A 15,133-nucleotide genomic window follows, 5' to 3' on the forward strand; every position below is an offset into this window, starting at 1 on the left:
AACACAAGGAAAGAACAGACATGGGAACACCATGCACCACGGACTCTGCAGAGGATCCCAGGGGACTGGGCAGTGTTAGCCAGGATGGGGTCAAACCCCAGCAGAACAACACCTACATCTGGGGAAGCAACAACAAGGGACCACTGAGGTGAGCTGAGGAGGGAGGCAGGGAAAGACAATGACATGGCTCAATCTCATGCACAGGAGCCCACAGTATCCATCTGAGGATGGCTGGAGATTCTTCCTAAGAACAACTCTTCAAACAGCCCTGATAGAGTGACCCAGACTGACATCACTTGCCTGCTCTGGAAACATCCAACACTTGAGCTGAGTCTTCTGCCAGCACTGCTGCATTCCTGCCCTAGAAATCCTGGGGTCTTTCATCCCAGTGCTCAGAACAAGCCTTCACTGGGGAATGGGCATGGCACAAACCTGGAAATGAAAAGGAGCAGTGCAGGAAATGAAAGCACAGCCCATATCATTAGCTGCGATGGTTTGCATTCAAGATGAGCTTGTCAGAACATTGTTACCTCTGCAAAGGTGCCTCTGGTCCTGCGGCAGTGAAGGGCAGGTATAAAAGGCAGCCCAAGTCCCTGCTCTCTCATGCACTTCTCTTGGTTCCTTCTGCTTGGGAACCAGGTGAGTCTGAAGCCCCTTTTCCTCCTCATCCACAGAGAGATCGTCACTTAAGAGACATCCCAGCTGATATTGCTCTGTCCTGTCCTGGGGTTTGGGTCTTCTTGTCATGACAGAGGGAAATGAGGTCAAAGTCTGCTTACAGAGAGGGTGAATGTGGCTGAGGGAGTTTCAATTTACAAAACAAGACAGAGGTTCATTACGCCAGACTGCCCTCTGTACGGAGATGAAGACCATGTGGCTCCTGGCAGAGCTTCCATCTCCCCACTCAGCAGTGGCCTTGGCTCCTTAGTGATAGGGTAACGAGTCAGCTCCTCACCCACCCTTGTGCTCTGCTTCCTCCCTGACCTCTCTCCCAGGTGCACCTCCACCCTCAGAGACATGTCCTGCTACGACCAGTGCCTGCCATGCCGGCCCTGCGGCCCGACCCCGCTGGCCAACAGCTGCAATGAGCCCTGTGTCAGGCAGTGCCAGAGCTCCACCGTTGCCATCCAGCCCTCCCCCGTGGTGGTGACCCTGCCCGGACCAATCCTCAGCTCCTTCCCACAGAACACCGTTGTGGGCTCCTCCACCTCTGCTGCCGTTGGTAGCATCCTCAGCTGTGAGGGAGTGCTCATCAACTCTGGGGGCTTTGACCTCTCCTGCATTACCAGCCGCTACTGTGGCAGAAGGTACCCCCCCTGTTAAAGGTGCTGGCAAATCCCCAGGGACATACCTTGATGAAATTAGAACATGGTGCTGGGCACAGAATCAAGATTTTGGAGGTTATTTTCAGGGTAGCTGAATGGTTTTGCCTTTCTTTCCATTTTCTTTGTTTACTGCCTCCCCTCATGCACACCAGTGCCAACTGGGGAAGGCCCATCTATCTCATCTCGCTCCCTGGGACAGGCAGACAGACATCATGCAGGAACTTCTCTATGGCCAAGAACTGCAGGTTGTCAGCTGCCCCCAGGGCTCGCTCTGCTGCTGACCTCCACTTGGAGTGACTTTGTTTCCTTCTTTTGACTCATTAAAGTTCTGCTGCATTCAAGCCTGGCCTCCATGTGGTCCTTCCCTCTGTGGACACTCCCCAAGCTGCCAAAGGAGAAGGGTGTTGCTCTGGGTGGAAGGGGGTGAGGGCACAAGGAGACCTTGCCTTGTTGTGTCTCTGTGCACAAATGCCCAGAAAGGCAGGAGGCTCTGAGGGCTCAGCAGCCCCATCAGCTCCTGAGCAAGAGCGTTCCTCTTGCTATGGCTGGAGCTGCACTGCCTTGGCAGGGGGTTGGCTTTGGGCTCTGAAAGGTGATTTGCTTTGCAGAATGGCAAGAGTGGTAAAGAAGGGAAGAGCCCTTGGGATGGCCCAGAGCTGCTACTCCACCTTCCTCTGCCCTCCACCACTCAATCTAGGGGCCATGGCCAGCACACATGGATGGGACTAGCAGGGAAAAGTCGCCCATGCTGCTGAATGTCTTGAGGCTGGAAATTGGAGCTACACCTGTGGGACCTGAGGGTAGTCAGCACAGAAATGGGGACAGTGAAACAGTGTATTTCTGAGGGGGATCTAATTGCTCTGAGACAGAGTGTGCAGGAGAACATGAAGATCAGTGAGGACAAGGGTGCTGGGTGCACTTCCCAAGAGAGCTGTGGGTAAGTGCAGAGCTCCTGACTGTTGCACTTGTCCCCCCAGAGAGTTTGTGCTCAGGAACTGGCTGCCATTCTGTGAGGGGAGGATTTTATTACATGTAAGTCTCATTCATTCTGATCGGTGGAAATGTGTCTCAGCAGACACTACTCTCTCATGAGCTCTTTCCTATATGAACATCCAGATGCCTTGACAAAAGTGTACAAGTGGAAGAATGGAAATCCCCACACCCCTGTCCCTTATCAAGAGGGAATTACAGCTCATGAAGCACAGCTCAGAACAACTGAAAGACAAAAGCTCTATAACAGTGTTTCACTTTCATGTCTGAAATCTTTTTTCCCTAGTCATGCTGCTAATCACCATCATCATCATCCCATATAGACCTCCTATGCTACCACACTGAACCTTGTAACAAGCAGAAGGTACCTCAGGTCCTTGGCAATGATGATACCATCTGCAATTGTCCTTGTAGGAGAGGGAGGGATGGCATTGTTTCTGACAGATGAGTAAGACCCTTGGCCAAAGCACTGCCAAAGTGTTGCCACTGACTCCTGGCATGACCCCTGGTTTGCCAGCCCGACTAAAGAGCTCTTGGAAAGGTAAGAAAAGGGCACAGGATCCATGCAGGCTTTACACTTCAAATTAAGGGTATTTTTGCCACAGGTAGGGTTTTATCTTTGGTGATTTAAACCATCAACTGACATGGCAGGAGCTGTTCTTTACATCACACTTATTCCTCTGCTATACACCTTGATTTACCCCCTAAGAAATGAGGATGTGAAAGCTGCAGGTATTTGTTCACTGCCAACACTGGCCAGGCTGTCGTGTTTGACAGCTGATATGGTGACGAGCTCTGTTTCCAGAAAATGCCCTAAAAGCCTGACTGACCAAAATGGGATAATCCGTGTGTGGATGGGACGTGCACAGTGTCCTGTGCCCTGGCAAGGGGGCAACACATTGCGCTGTGCTGTGGGAGTGTCTGACTATGGCCGTGGGTTGCCCAGGGAGGTCACTGATTTTCCCTCCTCCAAAACCACCTGGACACGGTCCTGTGTGACTGGCTGAATGGGGCCCTGCTTGAGCAGGGGGGTTGGACCAGATGACATCCAGAGGTCCCTTCCAACCTCAACTCCTCTGTGATTCTCTCATTCTGGGAGAGCAGCTGATGTAGAGCAGCTCAGGGTTCCCAGCATCTGAAGGCATGTAAGGTTATCTGTACTATCCTCACTTTCTTTCTATCTTTAGCCTGAATTAATGACATTTTAAGGAATGCTTGGAAGAGGCTGAGTTCCTCTCTTACTGGAACCAGCCACTGTCATTTCTGTTGCCCCAGCCTCAGTGTCTGCAGTCTGTAGAGAGTCTGGCTTGTCCCAGGGACACCACGCTCTGCTGCTGTGTGAATACACCACTGAGGCACCATTTCCTTTACAGAGCAGGGGCCTGTCCCTACTCTCATGTCTCCCTTCAGGAAATCAGTAAGAACAGCACAGATGTAAGGATTTTCTCACTTGTGATGTGGTGATTCTTTGTGGCTGCAGCAATATGGATGTTCTCTATTTTTTACGTTATCCCTGACACACAGACCCTGGACACGGAGAGGCTCAATGCCTGGAAAGGCCATGGCACCTTCGTCTCTCAATTTTCTAGTAAAAAAACACAGTAATGAAGCCCAGTCAATCCCTTGATCTCACTAAAGCTGATGGGAATGGCCAGGAACCGATCCACTGCCTTAACTGTAGGGCCTGAAGGACTTGCCTAGAGTCATCCCGAGAGGCTGTGAACTGGCATAGGCTTCGTGGTTCTCAGTGGCATCTGTGAATGTTCATGCTCACATACATGTTCTTCTGGCTGTGCTCATGTGTCCATTTGCACATACGTGTGCCTGTGTGTGCCTGGGGCAATGCACAGGCAAGCACAAGTGTGCGCAATTACCAGCTGCGGGTGTGTTTGTGCACATCTGTTGATGAGGGTGTATGTGTTTTATCACATGCACGTGTCTTCATGCAGGTGAGCATGGACGGGTGTGACATTGGTCTGCAGATATGTAAGTGTGTGGGCACAGGTGTGTGTGGGTATGTGCTTTTATGTGAGCACATCGCTGTACATGAGCATGCAAGTAAATTTGTTTGCATACCCATGGGTGCAGGAGGATGCATATATGTCAGCATGTGTGTTGAATATCTGTGTGTACATGTTGGTTTGTGGGGTGGCTGTGCTTGTGTCTGCTCATGGGCTCCTTTGGAAACCTGTGTGCACACACCTCTTTGTAAGGGCACAGATATGACACATGTCTGTGTGTGTGCATGCCTCTGTGTGTGTGCGTACCTCGGTGTGGGTATAGGTGTGCATGTGTGTGCACCCATGAGGGTATGTCAAAGGTCTTGCTGAAATCCAGGCACATCCCAGCCAGTGCCCCTCCCCTTCCCCACAGTGCCAGTCACCTCCTCACAGAAAGCAATGAGGTTGGAAAGGTGTGGTTTGCCCTCAGTCGACTCATGTGAGCTGCTCCCTAGCCACTTCTTGAGCCTTTCATGAGTTTAGGAACGGCTTCTGAGAGTATTTGCTCCATCTCCATTCCAGGGACTGAGTAGGGACTGTCCTGTCAGGTCCTAGAACACCTTTGGCTGTCTCCCAAGTGATCCCATGAACTTGTGTATGTCCCGATGAAATTAAGAGGTCCTTAGTTCTTTCTTCTTCTACTGTGGGTGCTGCTTCATTCCCAGAGAGTCTGCGGGAAGGTTCAGGGATGTGGTGGGCCTGAGGAGAAGCCATATCTGTAAAAACTGAGGACAAACAGGCATCAAGTACGTCAGCTTTTTCCTTTTCATGTGTCACAAAGTCGTCTTCCTCACCAAGCAATGAGCCCTCATCTATTCAGCCTTCCTTTTGCTGCCAATAGGCTCAGAGGTACCTTTCCTGATTCTCTTCACTTCCCTTGCAAGTGTCCACTCCAGTTGTGTTTTGCCTTTTCCTGACTCACCTCTTTGCACATTGCAGGGACCTTCCTTGTGCTGTGAGGAGGCTGTCTTGAAGGTTAGCCCCCACTCCTGGGACCCTCTGGGCTCCAGGGCAGTTTGCCATGGCATCCTGCCAAGCAGAAATTTTCCTGATGAGACTAAGCCACGTTCTTCTGAAGTCAGGGGCAGTAATCCTCCTGTTTGTCTTGGTCAGTCCTCTGAGGATCCTGAGCTCCACAGTCTCCTGGTCAATAAAGGCTAATCTGTCCTTGAACTTTATATTATCCAACAGTTCTTCCTCATTTGTGAGTAGCAGGTCCGTAGTCCATTCATGGATTGCCTGCATCAAAAATTTGTATTCCATACACCCCACGTATGTCCTGTTTCACTTATGCCCAGCCATTTTCCTCCTGCAGTAGATGCTGACGTGGTACCAGGTGAGTACCAGGGTCTGTGACTGTGAGGTTTAACCCAACTGCCTGACAAAGGTGTCATCTGCCTCCTCTTCCTGAGCAGGAGATGTGTAGCAGCCACCTAAATACACCACCACCTGCACCATAGGGGAAGTGTGAGAGCCTCCCCTGGCATGCTGTTCCCCCGTGCATACCTCTTCTACCCTTGTGACATCCCTGCTCTTCAGTCTGTGGGAGACCTCTCCCTCCATACCTGCTTCAAACTCCTCCTTCCCAGTTTAGCAGGGATTTGGAAAGACACTCTTGCCTCACCTTGCAAGTAGTCTTCACCCCTGACCAGTACTCTTCACTCTTCCAAGAAAGTCATCTGGGGACAGAAGCCAGAGCTGTGCAGTGCTGCTGCAGCCTCCTGCTGCCATGCACGCTGACCAAATGAGCTCTTCCACATGAGGGAGAGGGAGTCTCTTCTGACTTCTGTGCCATGCTTTGCATCTCACTCTTAGAAAATATGCATCACACTCTTAGAAAATATAGGTAATTAAGGAGTTGTGAGTGAAATGGAACAAGATCCCTTCAGGGGATATGTCCTTCCAGCCCTGTGGGACCAACTCAGATTCCAGCACATCCTTGTGTAGAGGCTCTTTCAGCCCAGACTCACTCACCAGCATAATTCATAGACTCACAGAATCATAGAACAGTTTGTGTTGGAAGGGACCTTGAAAGACCATCTAGTTCAAGCCTCCTGCTATGGGTAGGGACATCTCTCACTAGGTCAGGTTGCTCAGAGCCCCATCTAACCTGATCTTGAACACTTCCAGTGGTGGGGCTTCCTCAACTTCTCGGGTCAACCTCTGACAGTGTCCCAAAACCCTCATAGGAAAAATTTTCTTCCTTATGACCAATCTATATCTACCTTCTCTCAGATTAAAGCCATTGCCTCTTTATTACTACAGGCCCTTCGAAAACATCTTTCTCTGTCTTTCTTATAAGACGCCTTTAAGAATTGAAAGTCCTCAAGATCCTCTCCCCAGAGCCTTCTCCTCTCCAGGCTGAGCAACCCCACCTCTCTCAGCCTTTCCTCATAGGAGAGGTGTTCCATTCCTCTCATCATTTTCATGGCCTCCTCTTTCCCTCAGTCAGGGAAGAGACATCAGCTCCCACACGGGACTTATCCCACCCCAAAGCAGATGTGCATGGCAAATGGAATGAACCCTCTTTCTGGAGACACTGATCCTGCCCTTGACCCATGGTCACCTCTGAACTCCCCAGCTAACATAAGCTCACAGCAGGGTCGGCCTACTTGGTCACATCTCCACGGTTTCATCATGCGATCAGGAGTGAACCCACGGGCTCTCCTGCCAGTAACTACAAGCACTTCCATCCCATGCCTAAAGCCCCCATCCATGTCCACGGTACTCAGGGACAGACAGAGAGCAGGGAAGGGGCTTTTGTGGGGTGAATGGGCTCAATCTGGGCACTTTACTCTCATCAGTTGCTTTTCCCACTCTCACCAAGCACAGATCTGTCTTCCCTCAGCCACAGGGAACCCTTGGAAACAGGGTTGGGAGGAGATGACTCTGTCCAGTCCAACACCTGTGTGGACAGTGTATATGTCTCTCTTTGGCTGTCTTGAGTCTTCTCAACTAACTCTGAATGACTAGAAGTCTAGATTTGTGTGTGTGTACACGTGCACATATTTTGTTTCTTTGTGTATGTTGTCTAAGCCAGCTGTTTAGTCTACCTTGAGTGTCCTTTATTGGACTCCTCCAGGATGCAAGGCGAGTGCTCTGTTCATGTTGACGTGTCTTGCTCCGGAAATGCTTGGGCCTCTCATCCTGTCATGCAAAAGATGCCTTCACTGGGGAATGTACCTGACATCAAGCAGGAAATGAAAAGACAGCGATTCTGGAAGCCAAAACACAGCCCATAGCATTAGGCGGGATGTTTTACATTTATGATGAACTTGTCAGAAAATAACCTCCTTTACAAGGGACGTCTCTGTCAGCCTGGGGCAGTAAAGATCCAGGATAAAAGCCAGCACAGCTCCTCGCTCTCTCATCCACTTCTCTTGCCTCCTTCTCCTTGAGAACCAGGTGAGTCTGAGGCCCCTTCTCTTTCTCTGCTTTCTCACAAAGGAGGTCTCACTTCAGTGAACCTGTCAGCTGTGACCAGCTTTGTTCTATACCAGATCTTGGGGCTGCTTGTCATGGGAGAGGGAAGTGGGGAGAGGTTAAGCTTGGAGGGAGGCTGGAACAGTAGTGAGGAGGCTTCTGGACTCAGGGGTAGACAGTAGCCACATAGGAGCTGGTGCCTCTTTTTGGTCCATGGCAGGATGAGTCCAAGAAACCCTCATACATCTCTGGACAGACTCCACCTTCAGGCACTGCATGTTCTTTGGCTCCCTCACGGTGTGGTGACAAGCTGTGCCTCACACATCCCCATGTTTTTCTTCCTCCCTGCCCTCTCTCCCAGGTGCACCTCGGGTCCCAAGACATGTCCTGCTGTGACCAGTGCCAGCCCTGCGAGCCCTGCTGCCGGCCCTGCGGCCCCACCCCGCTGGCCAACAGCTGCAATGAGCCCTGTGTCAGGCAGTGCCAGGACTCCACTGTTGCCATCCAGCCCTCCCCCGTGGTGGTGACCCTGCCCGGACCCATCCTCAGCTCCTTCCCACAGAACACCGTTGTGGGCTCCTCCACCTCCGCTGCCGTTGGCAGCATCCTCAGCTGTGACGGAGTGCCCATCAACTCTGGGGGCTTTGACCTCTCCTGCATTACCAGCCGCTACTGTGGCAGAAGGTGCCCCCCCTGCTAAAGCCACTGGTGATAACCTGGACAAGGACCCCCAGGAACCCAGAAGCTCATGCTGGACTGAGGACAGAGCTCCTGGCCAGTGATTTCAGAGAAGCTGAGCATCCTTCCAAGGGAGGGCTGCAGCATCTCTCTGATAACATGGCCAAAGTCTAACTCCTCTGCCTTCTACTCCCTCCCATCTCTTTCTTCTCTTCTGTTCTTCTGAGCTGTAAGACCCCAGGAGCCAAGCTGGGGAATCTGCTGGCCCCTCTCCCTCCACGCTCATGGATCCCTTCTGTGATCTCCACCGTGGCCGATGGGCACAGACATTTGGCAGCTGCTGGTGCTCTCCCTGCTCTGGCCGCCTCCTCTCAAAGTCCTTATTTCCCTCTTCAGAGTCATTAAAGCTTTCTGCATCCCAGCCTCTGCCTCCACATAATCCTTTTATTGGTGGGCATTGTATCGAGTTGCTGAGGAAGAAAGGCATTGTCTTGACTGGTGGGGGATAAGGTGGGGGCCCAGGCAGACGTTTCCATCATGCCCAGAGGAAGGGGAGGATGGGACACATGGCAGTGGGGCCCTTTCAGGCACTGTGTCTTGGAGCTGAGAAAGACATCCCTGGCTCCTCCACTGCCAGTGGTGATAGGACTCTGCCTTCTGGCATCTCTGGTCAGACACAGGCCCTAGGCCTCAGAGCATGACCTGCAGAAAGGGAACTTGACCACTCCTGTCCCTTAGAGAGGAGCCCTTAGAGAGGAGCTGGAGGCTCTGAGAGGTCGGTAGCTCACGAGTTTGTGCAGAAGGGAGTTTTTCTTGCTTTAGTGCTGCGAAAAGAAGCTCAGTCAAAAGATGTCTGCAAATATGCAGGAGTGGGGAGACGTGAGAAAAATCCCTTAAATCAGCCCAAGAATTTCTCTTCCTCATCCTCCCACCTGTCCCCAGAATGAGGGGTTATGATCTGCACACAAGGGCAAGGATAGAAAGGACAGGTCACAGCCCAGCAGTTACACAGTTCAATGGGCTAAGATGACCCTAAGATTGATGTTCAAATCAGCCTGTCCAGCCCTCACACCAGAGCCCTCCTGTCACTCACAGTTCCCCAGCTCCCACCAGATGGGGCACCACAAGGACAGCAGCCAGTGCCCAAGACCCATGGTCCATCTGTGGTGCCTGAGCTTTCCCCAGGCCTGAAGCAGCTCTCCCCAAGGCCGCGTCTTCTCCTGGCAAGCCCATGAGGTAGGCCTTGAGAAGGGCTCTAAGGACTGACAGAATGCACTGGGGAGAGCAGGTCCTCTGGATCCCAGCACATAACCATGCAACAACAGAAGAGTCCACAAGGCGGTTATTATCCAAAATTTTAACAATCATGCAATCTCAGGAAGAAATATTGCCCCATGACATGTTATGTGCTTTCCATCTTCCTTTGAACTCTGACCTCTAAGGGACACATCCTGGAGCAGGTACTGTAAGAGACAGGCCTGCAGGAAAACCTAAAGACAGAATGTGCAGCAGGGAATAAGAGAAAGCAAAGAGCAGCAGCAAGGAACCATTGAACAAACAGCCACAATCTCCTGCATTGCCTGCCCCCTCACCAGAGCCATTGGGCAGACGAATCATGTTACTGATGGTGTAAACAAGAGGACCTGAGACACTGTCAGCACCTTCTCCTTCCTCTCAAACCACTGACACTGTCCCCTCCTGGAAGAAAATTTTGACCTGCAGATCCCTGGGTGCCCAGGGGAAGCAGAGCTGCCAGGGGAGAGCTGAGGGACCCTACCCCCAAGCTCAGCCTTGCACACACACATCCCCTCCCTCCCCTGGCTTCTTGCACAGCCAAGGAAGCTCCCTGCACCAGGGTGACACCCACAGCACAGAGGTACAAGGCACTGTCAGAGACCTCGACTTCCTCCAGCTGCAGGACACTGTATTTCCTTGTGGTGTTCAGCAGCGTGGTGAGACGGCCGCTGTGCCTTGGGCCAGCTGCTGCCTGATATGAGAGCAGCTGGGGAGCTTGCCCTTTCCTCTGCTGGTACCAGAGTAAAGCTCCAAAGTCAGATATCTGGTATGTGCAGTTGGTTTGGAAAGTGTCTCTGTGCTTCACTGTGACTTGTCCTTCTTGCTGGGTGACTGTTCTCTGCCCCATGGTGCCTGGAAGAAAGGGAAGGTCAGTAGCTCTGCTGAGAGGGGCACAGTAAGCAAACCAAGAATGGATACAAAACCCTGGAGGAGAAGGCTCCCTCTCCCTTGTCCTGTAGGAACATCATGAGGCCTGAGCACAACAAGGTGGAGACTAGTTTTGGGCAGGAGCTCAGAGATCTCAGAGCAGAATGGACCCTGCGGAGAGCTGTGCTGTTTCCCTGCTCATTCTTCTACTGCCCAGTGGAGAAGGAAACAGCCTGTCATGTTTGTCTTTTGCGTGCTGGGAACAACACCCCTCCGTAATGTTGAGTGGCCCTTGGAGCTGCAGTAAAAAGATTCCTCCTGCTTCCCCATTCCTGTTATCTCTGAGAGGTTTTTGCTCCCTGAGTAAACACGCAGCTGAGCCCAGTGTTTAAAAGGCGAGCCCTTGATATGCTCACAACCAGGAGGAAAGTGGAGGCCATGGCAGGGATGTGCCAGGCAGGAGGCACACTTGAGGCCCCTAGGATCCTCAGGGGTCAGTGGGATGAGTGTTTTAAAGTCCCTGTAGCAGCACTGATAGGATCTGCTAACTTGCTTTAGAAAGGGAGAAACATGGGACAGCAGAGACAGCTGAGATCTCCTATGGTGACAGCAGGTGGAGCAGAAGAGAGCGGTAGAGAGAATGGATCAAAGGGGAGAGAGAAGATGGAGAGGGGGTATGAGGTATCTCTCCTCTCTCCTTTTCAACAGTAAGAGCATCTCGAAAGAACCAGTGAAAACCACAGATGTCAACTGACATTTTCCCAGTGTTCTCCTGTTATTCAAGACTCCTTCCCCATATGGACCCGATAAGGCTGCTGAGGTTTTCCTGAGGAGAAGAAGAACTATGTGTTTGTAGAAACCCAGAACTTACCCAGCAGTCGCCCCAGGAAGGCCGTGAGGATGAGATATCCGAGGTGCATGTCGAGACCATCCTGCCCATTTGCTGAGTGAGGGAGTCAGAAAAGCACCTCCCAGCCCCGAGATAACAGAGCTGCCGGAAATGACTCTGTTGGGGGAACAAAGGAAGAAGTGGGGGAGGGAAACGATCTGTTCTTCCTGTGACTGAAATGCTCCTTCTGGGTTTCTCCCTTCCTCAACAGCAACACCTGTGGCTCCCTCAGCCAAGGGCATTCTCAGCATCTCGACAGTGAGGGGCTCGGGGGGTCCCAGTTTTGAGGAGAGGTTGTTTGTGGGAGTGTCAGCTCTGTGCAGTTGTGGGAGATTCAATATGTTACGAGTCAAATTATGTGTTACTGGTAAATAATTAAGAGGTGAGCTGGCATTGGACTGTTGACGTGCGGAGTCACGACTTTATAACCAGTAAGGTTATAAAGAAGGTATGTTTATTCAGTGCTGGGTGTACGGGGGATCGCTCCTCCACAAACGCGCACATTTTGGAGCGAAAAGCAGCTCCTTTCTATAGCGTAAGTGTTTACATATTCATGATAATCCCGAGAATAGGGAGAGATGTTATAAATAGTTTTGAGAAATCATTATCATAAATCCCGTCCCAAGTCCCTCCCCGTTGCGCCTGCGCAATGTCTCCTGATGGTCTTGGGCAGGGGTCTTCAGGATGAAGACTGAAGATTCCTCTTCTTCCTCTTATGACTTTTCACCCAATTAGGTCTCTTCAGCATGTCAATTTAGCATTTTTTGAATTCCCCTTCCTTATCTTGGGACTCAGTAGTTGCAGGTCCTCCCTTATCTCAAGAGTCCATCCTGCTGAGAGCCCACCCTGTTGAGAGGTCTGCATCTATTTTGTTAAGGTTTCTCACTTCACTGTCAGCCCTGCACAGCTGTGGGAGATTCAATACTTAAGAGCCAAATTGACATTGGCCAGTCAACTCAGCCAGAGAGCTCTGTTTGGGAGCTTGGTGAAGCTGGAGAGCTGTGCTTTGTGCAGGCTCTGAGAAGTGCTGGTTAGTCCTGTGGTGGCTTGGAGAAGCGCCAGCTCTGCTCTGCACGGACCTGGAGAAGCAGTAAGGCTTGGAGGAGAAGCAGACCTTGGAAGAAAGATAAGCCAGCTCTGCATAGACCCAGAGAAGGAGAAATGCTTTGAGGAGAAACAGGCCTTGGAAGAAAGATAATTCAGCTTGGAGAAAGTATGGAACTGTTTCTGGGAGAGAGGGTTGATGATTGTCTAGTTGCTGATTTGCCTATCATGAAGTAAGAGCTTGGATGAGAGTATAAATATGTGTCATTGTATGAGTATGTGTTAATGTAAGAAGAGAAAAAAAGAAGTTAAAGAAAATAAACAGCCCCTGCCCTGCAGAAAGAAAGAAGAGCACTGTGATGTGTGAATTATTTTGGCCACTACAACTTAATATACAACTTAGTATACTTTATTTAAACTTAATGCATTGCTCCTGGTGAGCTCACAGTGGAGTCCTCACCTCCCCAGCTAGAATCGCCTGCTCTTCTGCACAGCCACTGCTGGACATCTGGGAGGTCAGGGGTTTTGCATCTTCCCCTGATGTCCTCAGCTCTCTGGGGATGTTGCTATTTTTTCTGAGAACAGAAGCCTCCTCCATTTCTGTCACTTTTCCCCTGTCTTTCACCAACTTCCTCAACATCCCTAATACTCTCTTTGTTTGACTTTCTGCACCTGGCTCCAACGTAGTGTCTGCCCCTACACCTCCGTCAGCACACCTCTAGGATGCAGCTCTCTGACACCTGAAGAATGACACTCCAAGCCCTGCAGATCCCGACTGTCCCTTTTGAATCCTCCAGGCAGTATCAGCTTTCTCCCTCTACCCAAACTAAAGTACCTCAGGAACCAGTGTATCTCCCTGCCTGCCTGTAGTGGCCCACCGTAACCAGAAGATGATTGTTCCTGGAGGAGTTAGGGATCCGCATGGCAGCTGACCTGAGCAGGCACGGACACGTGCTGTGCTGTGCTCTATATATCACTTGGCACTCGGCAATGATGCCACAAACACGTCCTTGTCTTTAGGAGTGAATGAAACACCGTGTTTTCATATGAACGCTATTTTTCTCAGCAGTAGAAATGATGAACAGACTTGCCTATGTCTAAGAAAATCCCATGACAACTCCAGAGACGACAATGTCAGTGAATCTCAGAATGGGCAGGATTTGCAGCACGTGACAAACCCCAACTCAAGGTCCTTTTCATGATCCATAATTGGGATTTGCCAGAATCTGAAGGGACATAACATTACCTGTGCCATCCCCCTTTTCCTTCTTGTCTCATCTCAGTTAATGGTATTTTAACCAACACCTTATGGAGCTGCAGTGCCATTCTTACTGGGATCCATCTACACCCATGCTCCAACCACATGGGTAAAACCAAAACACATTCCTAATTTCCACTATAAATTTCCCCTGTTCCAGACTGTGTCCATTGCCTTTCTTTCCATCACTATGCTCAAGAAGAGTTTTGCTCCCTCTGGCTTCCTTCAATCATCCTCCAGGTTTGGCTCCTCTCTCCATCCTCCAGTCAAGTGTTAGAAGATTATAAACCTCTCCCTTTAGTGTCTTATTTGAAGGCTGAAGTGGGTCATTTCTCTCAGCCTCTCCTCATGTCTCACATTATGGAATCACAGAACTGTTATAATTTGGAAGGGATGTCTGGAGGTCACTTGCACCAACCCCCTGCTTAGGAGACTCACCTAGAACTGGATTGTCAGGACCATGTCCAGATGGCTTTTGAATGCCTCCAAGGTTGGAGACCTCACAAACTCTCTGGGCATCCTGTGCCAATGCTTCCTCACCCTGACAGTCAAACATTGTTCCCTGGTGTTCAGAGAGAGCCTCCTGTGTTTCACTTTGTGCCCAATGCCTCTTGTCCTGTCACAGGGCACCACGCAGAAGAGCCTGGCTCTGCCTTCTTCACACCCTCCCTCCCGATATTTTTGCACAGTGATGAGAGCTCCCCTGAGACATCTCTGTGCTGAACAGTCTCAGCTCTCTCAGCTGGGATCTCCATACGAGACACGCTCCAGTCTCTTCATCATGGAAGTGGCCTCCTGTTTGACTGTCTCCAGTATGGCTGTGACATACAGTTCTCAGTGAAAACACACACCCCTACACCCTCTGCTGTCACTCAACACTCGCAGTTGAGCATCCCTCAAATACCATCACTGTCCCTCAGCCCATCTAATAGCCCTGCCTGGAACCTGGGCCCTCTCACCCATCACCTGGGTCTACTCCTTCTCTCTGGCTAGGCCAGCCTGATGTTCACTAGCAAAAAGATGTGTGAAATCTCCCACTCCTCTCACCATCATCCCCACACTCTTGAAGTATAAACCATAGTATTTGTGAACCTGACTGCTTCTCTTGAATGCATCCGGACCTACAGCACATGGGCTGTTCGTGCATCTGGTGTCAGGCCTCTCATTACAGCCATAATTGGCATAGCTATTAAGAGATAAGTTCAGTTGCCCCCAGTCCCTCCAATCTCTGAGAACCAGCTAGAATGCAAGGGGATTAATCTCTTACCAAATTAACTCATTACCTTCAATTCAATGCCTCCCCTTGCTCCTCCCCAGTCCCCTCTTCCCCACCACCTTTGACCCTTCCCCTAAGCATTCCTTC

General features: G+C 50.8%; 1 pseudogene and 1 gene segment (V, D, J or C); one reads left to right on the forward strand and one right to left on the reverse strand.

The window, feature by feature from the left end:
* The first annotated feature begins 506 nt into the window (after positions 1–506).
* On the forward strand, positions 507–8,438 carry LOC141953698 (feather keratin Cos1-2-like; annotated as a pseudogene).
* On the reverse strand, positions 8,365–13,171 carry LOC141953701 (T cell receptor alpha variable 1-2-like). The segment is given in 3 exon segments: positions 8,365–9,906; positions 10,314–10,564; positions 11,451–13,171. Coding segments are annotated over 3 exon segments (426 nt in total).
* Positions 13,172–15,133: the final 1,962 nt, after the last annotated feature.

The sequence above is a fragment of the Strix uralensis genome, chromosome 22 (assembly GCF_047716275.1).
Source record: "Strix uralensis isolate ZFMK-TIS-50842 chromosome 22, bStrUra1, whole genome shotgun sequence".
NCBI classification, from domain to species: Eukaryota; Metazoa; Chordata; class Aves; order Strigiformes; family Strigidae; genus Strix; species Strix uralensis.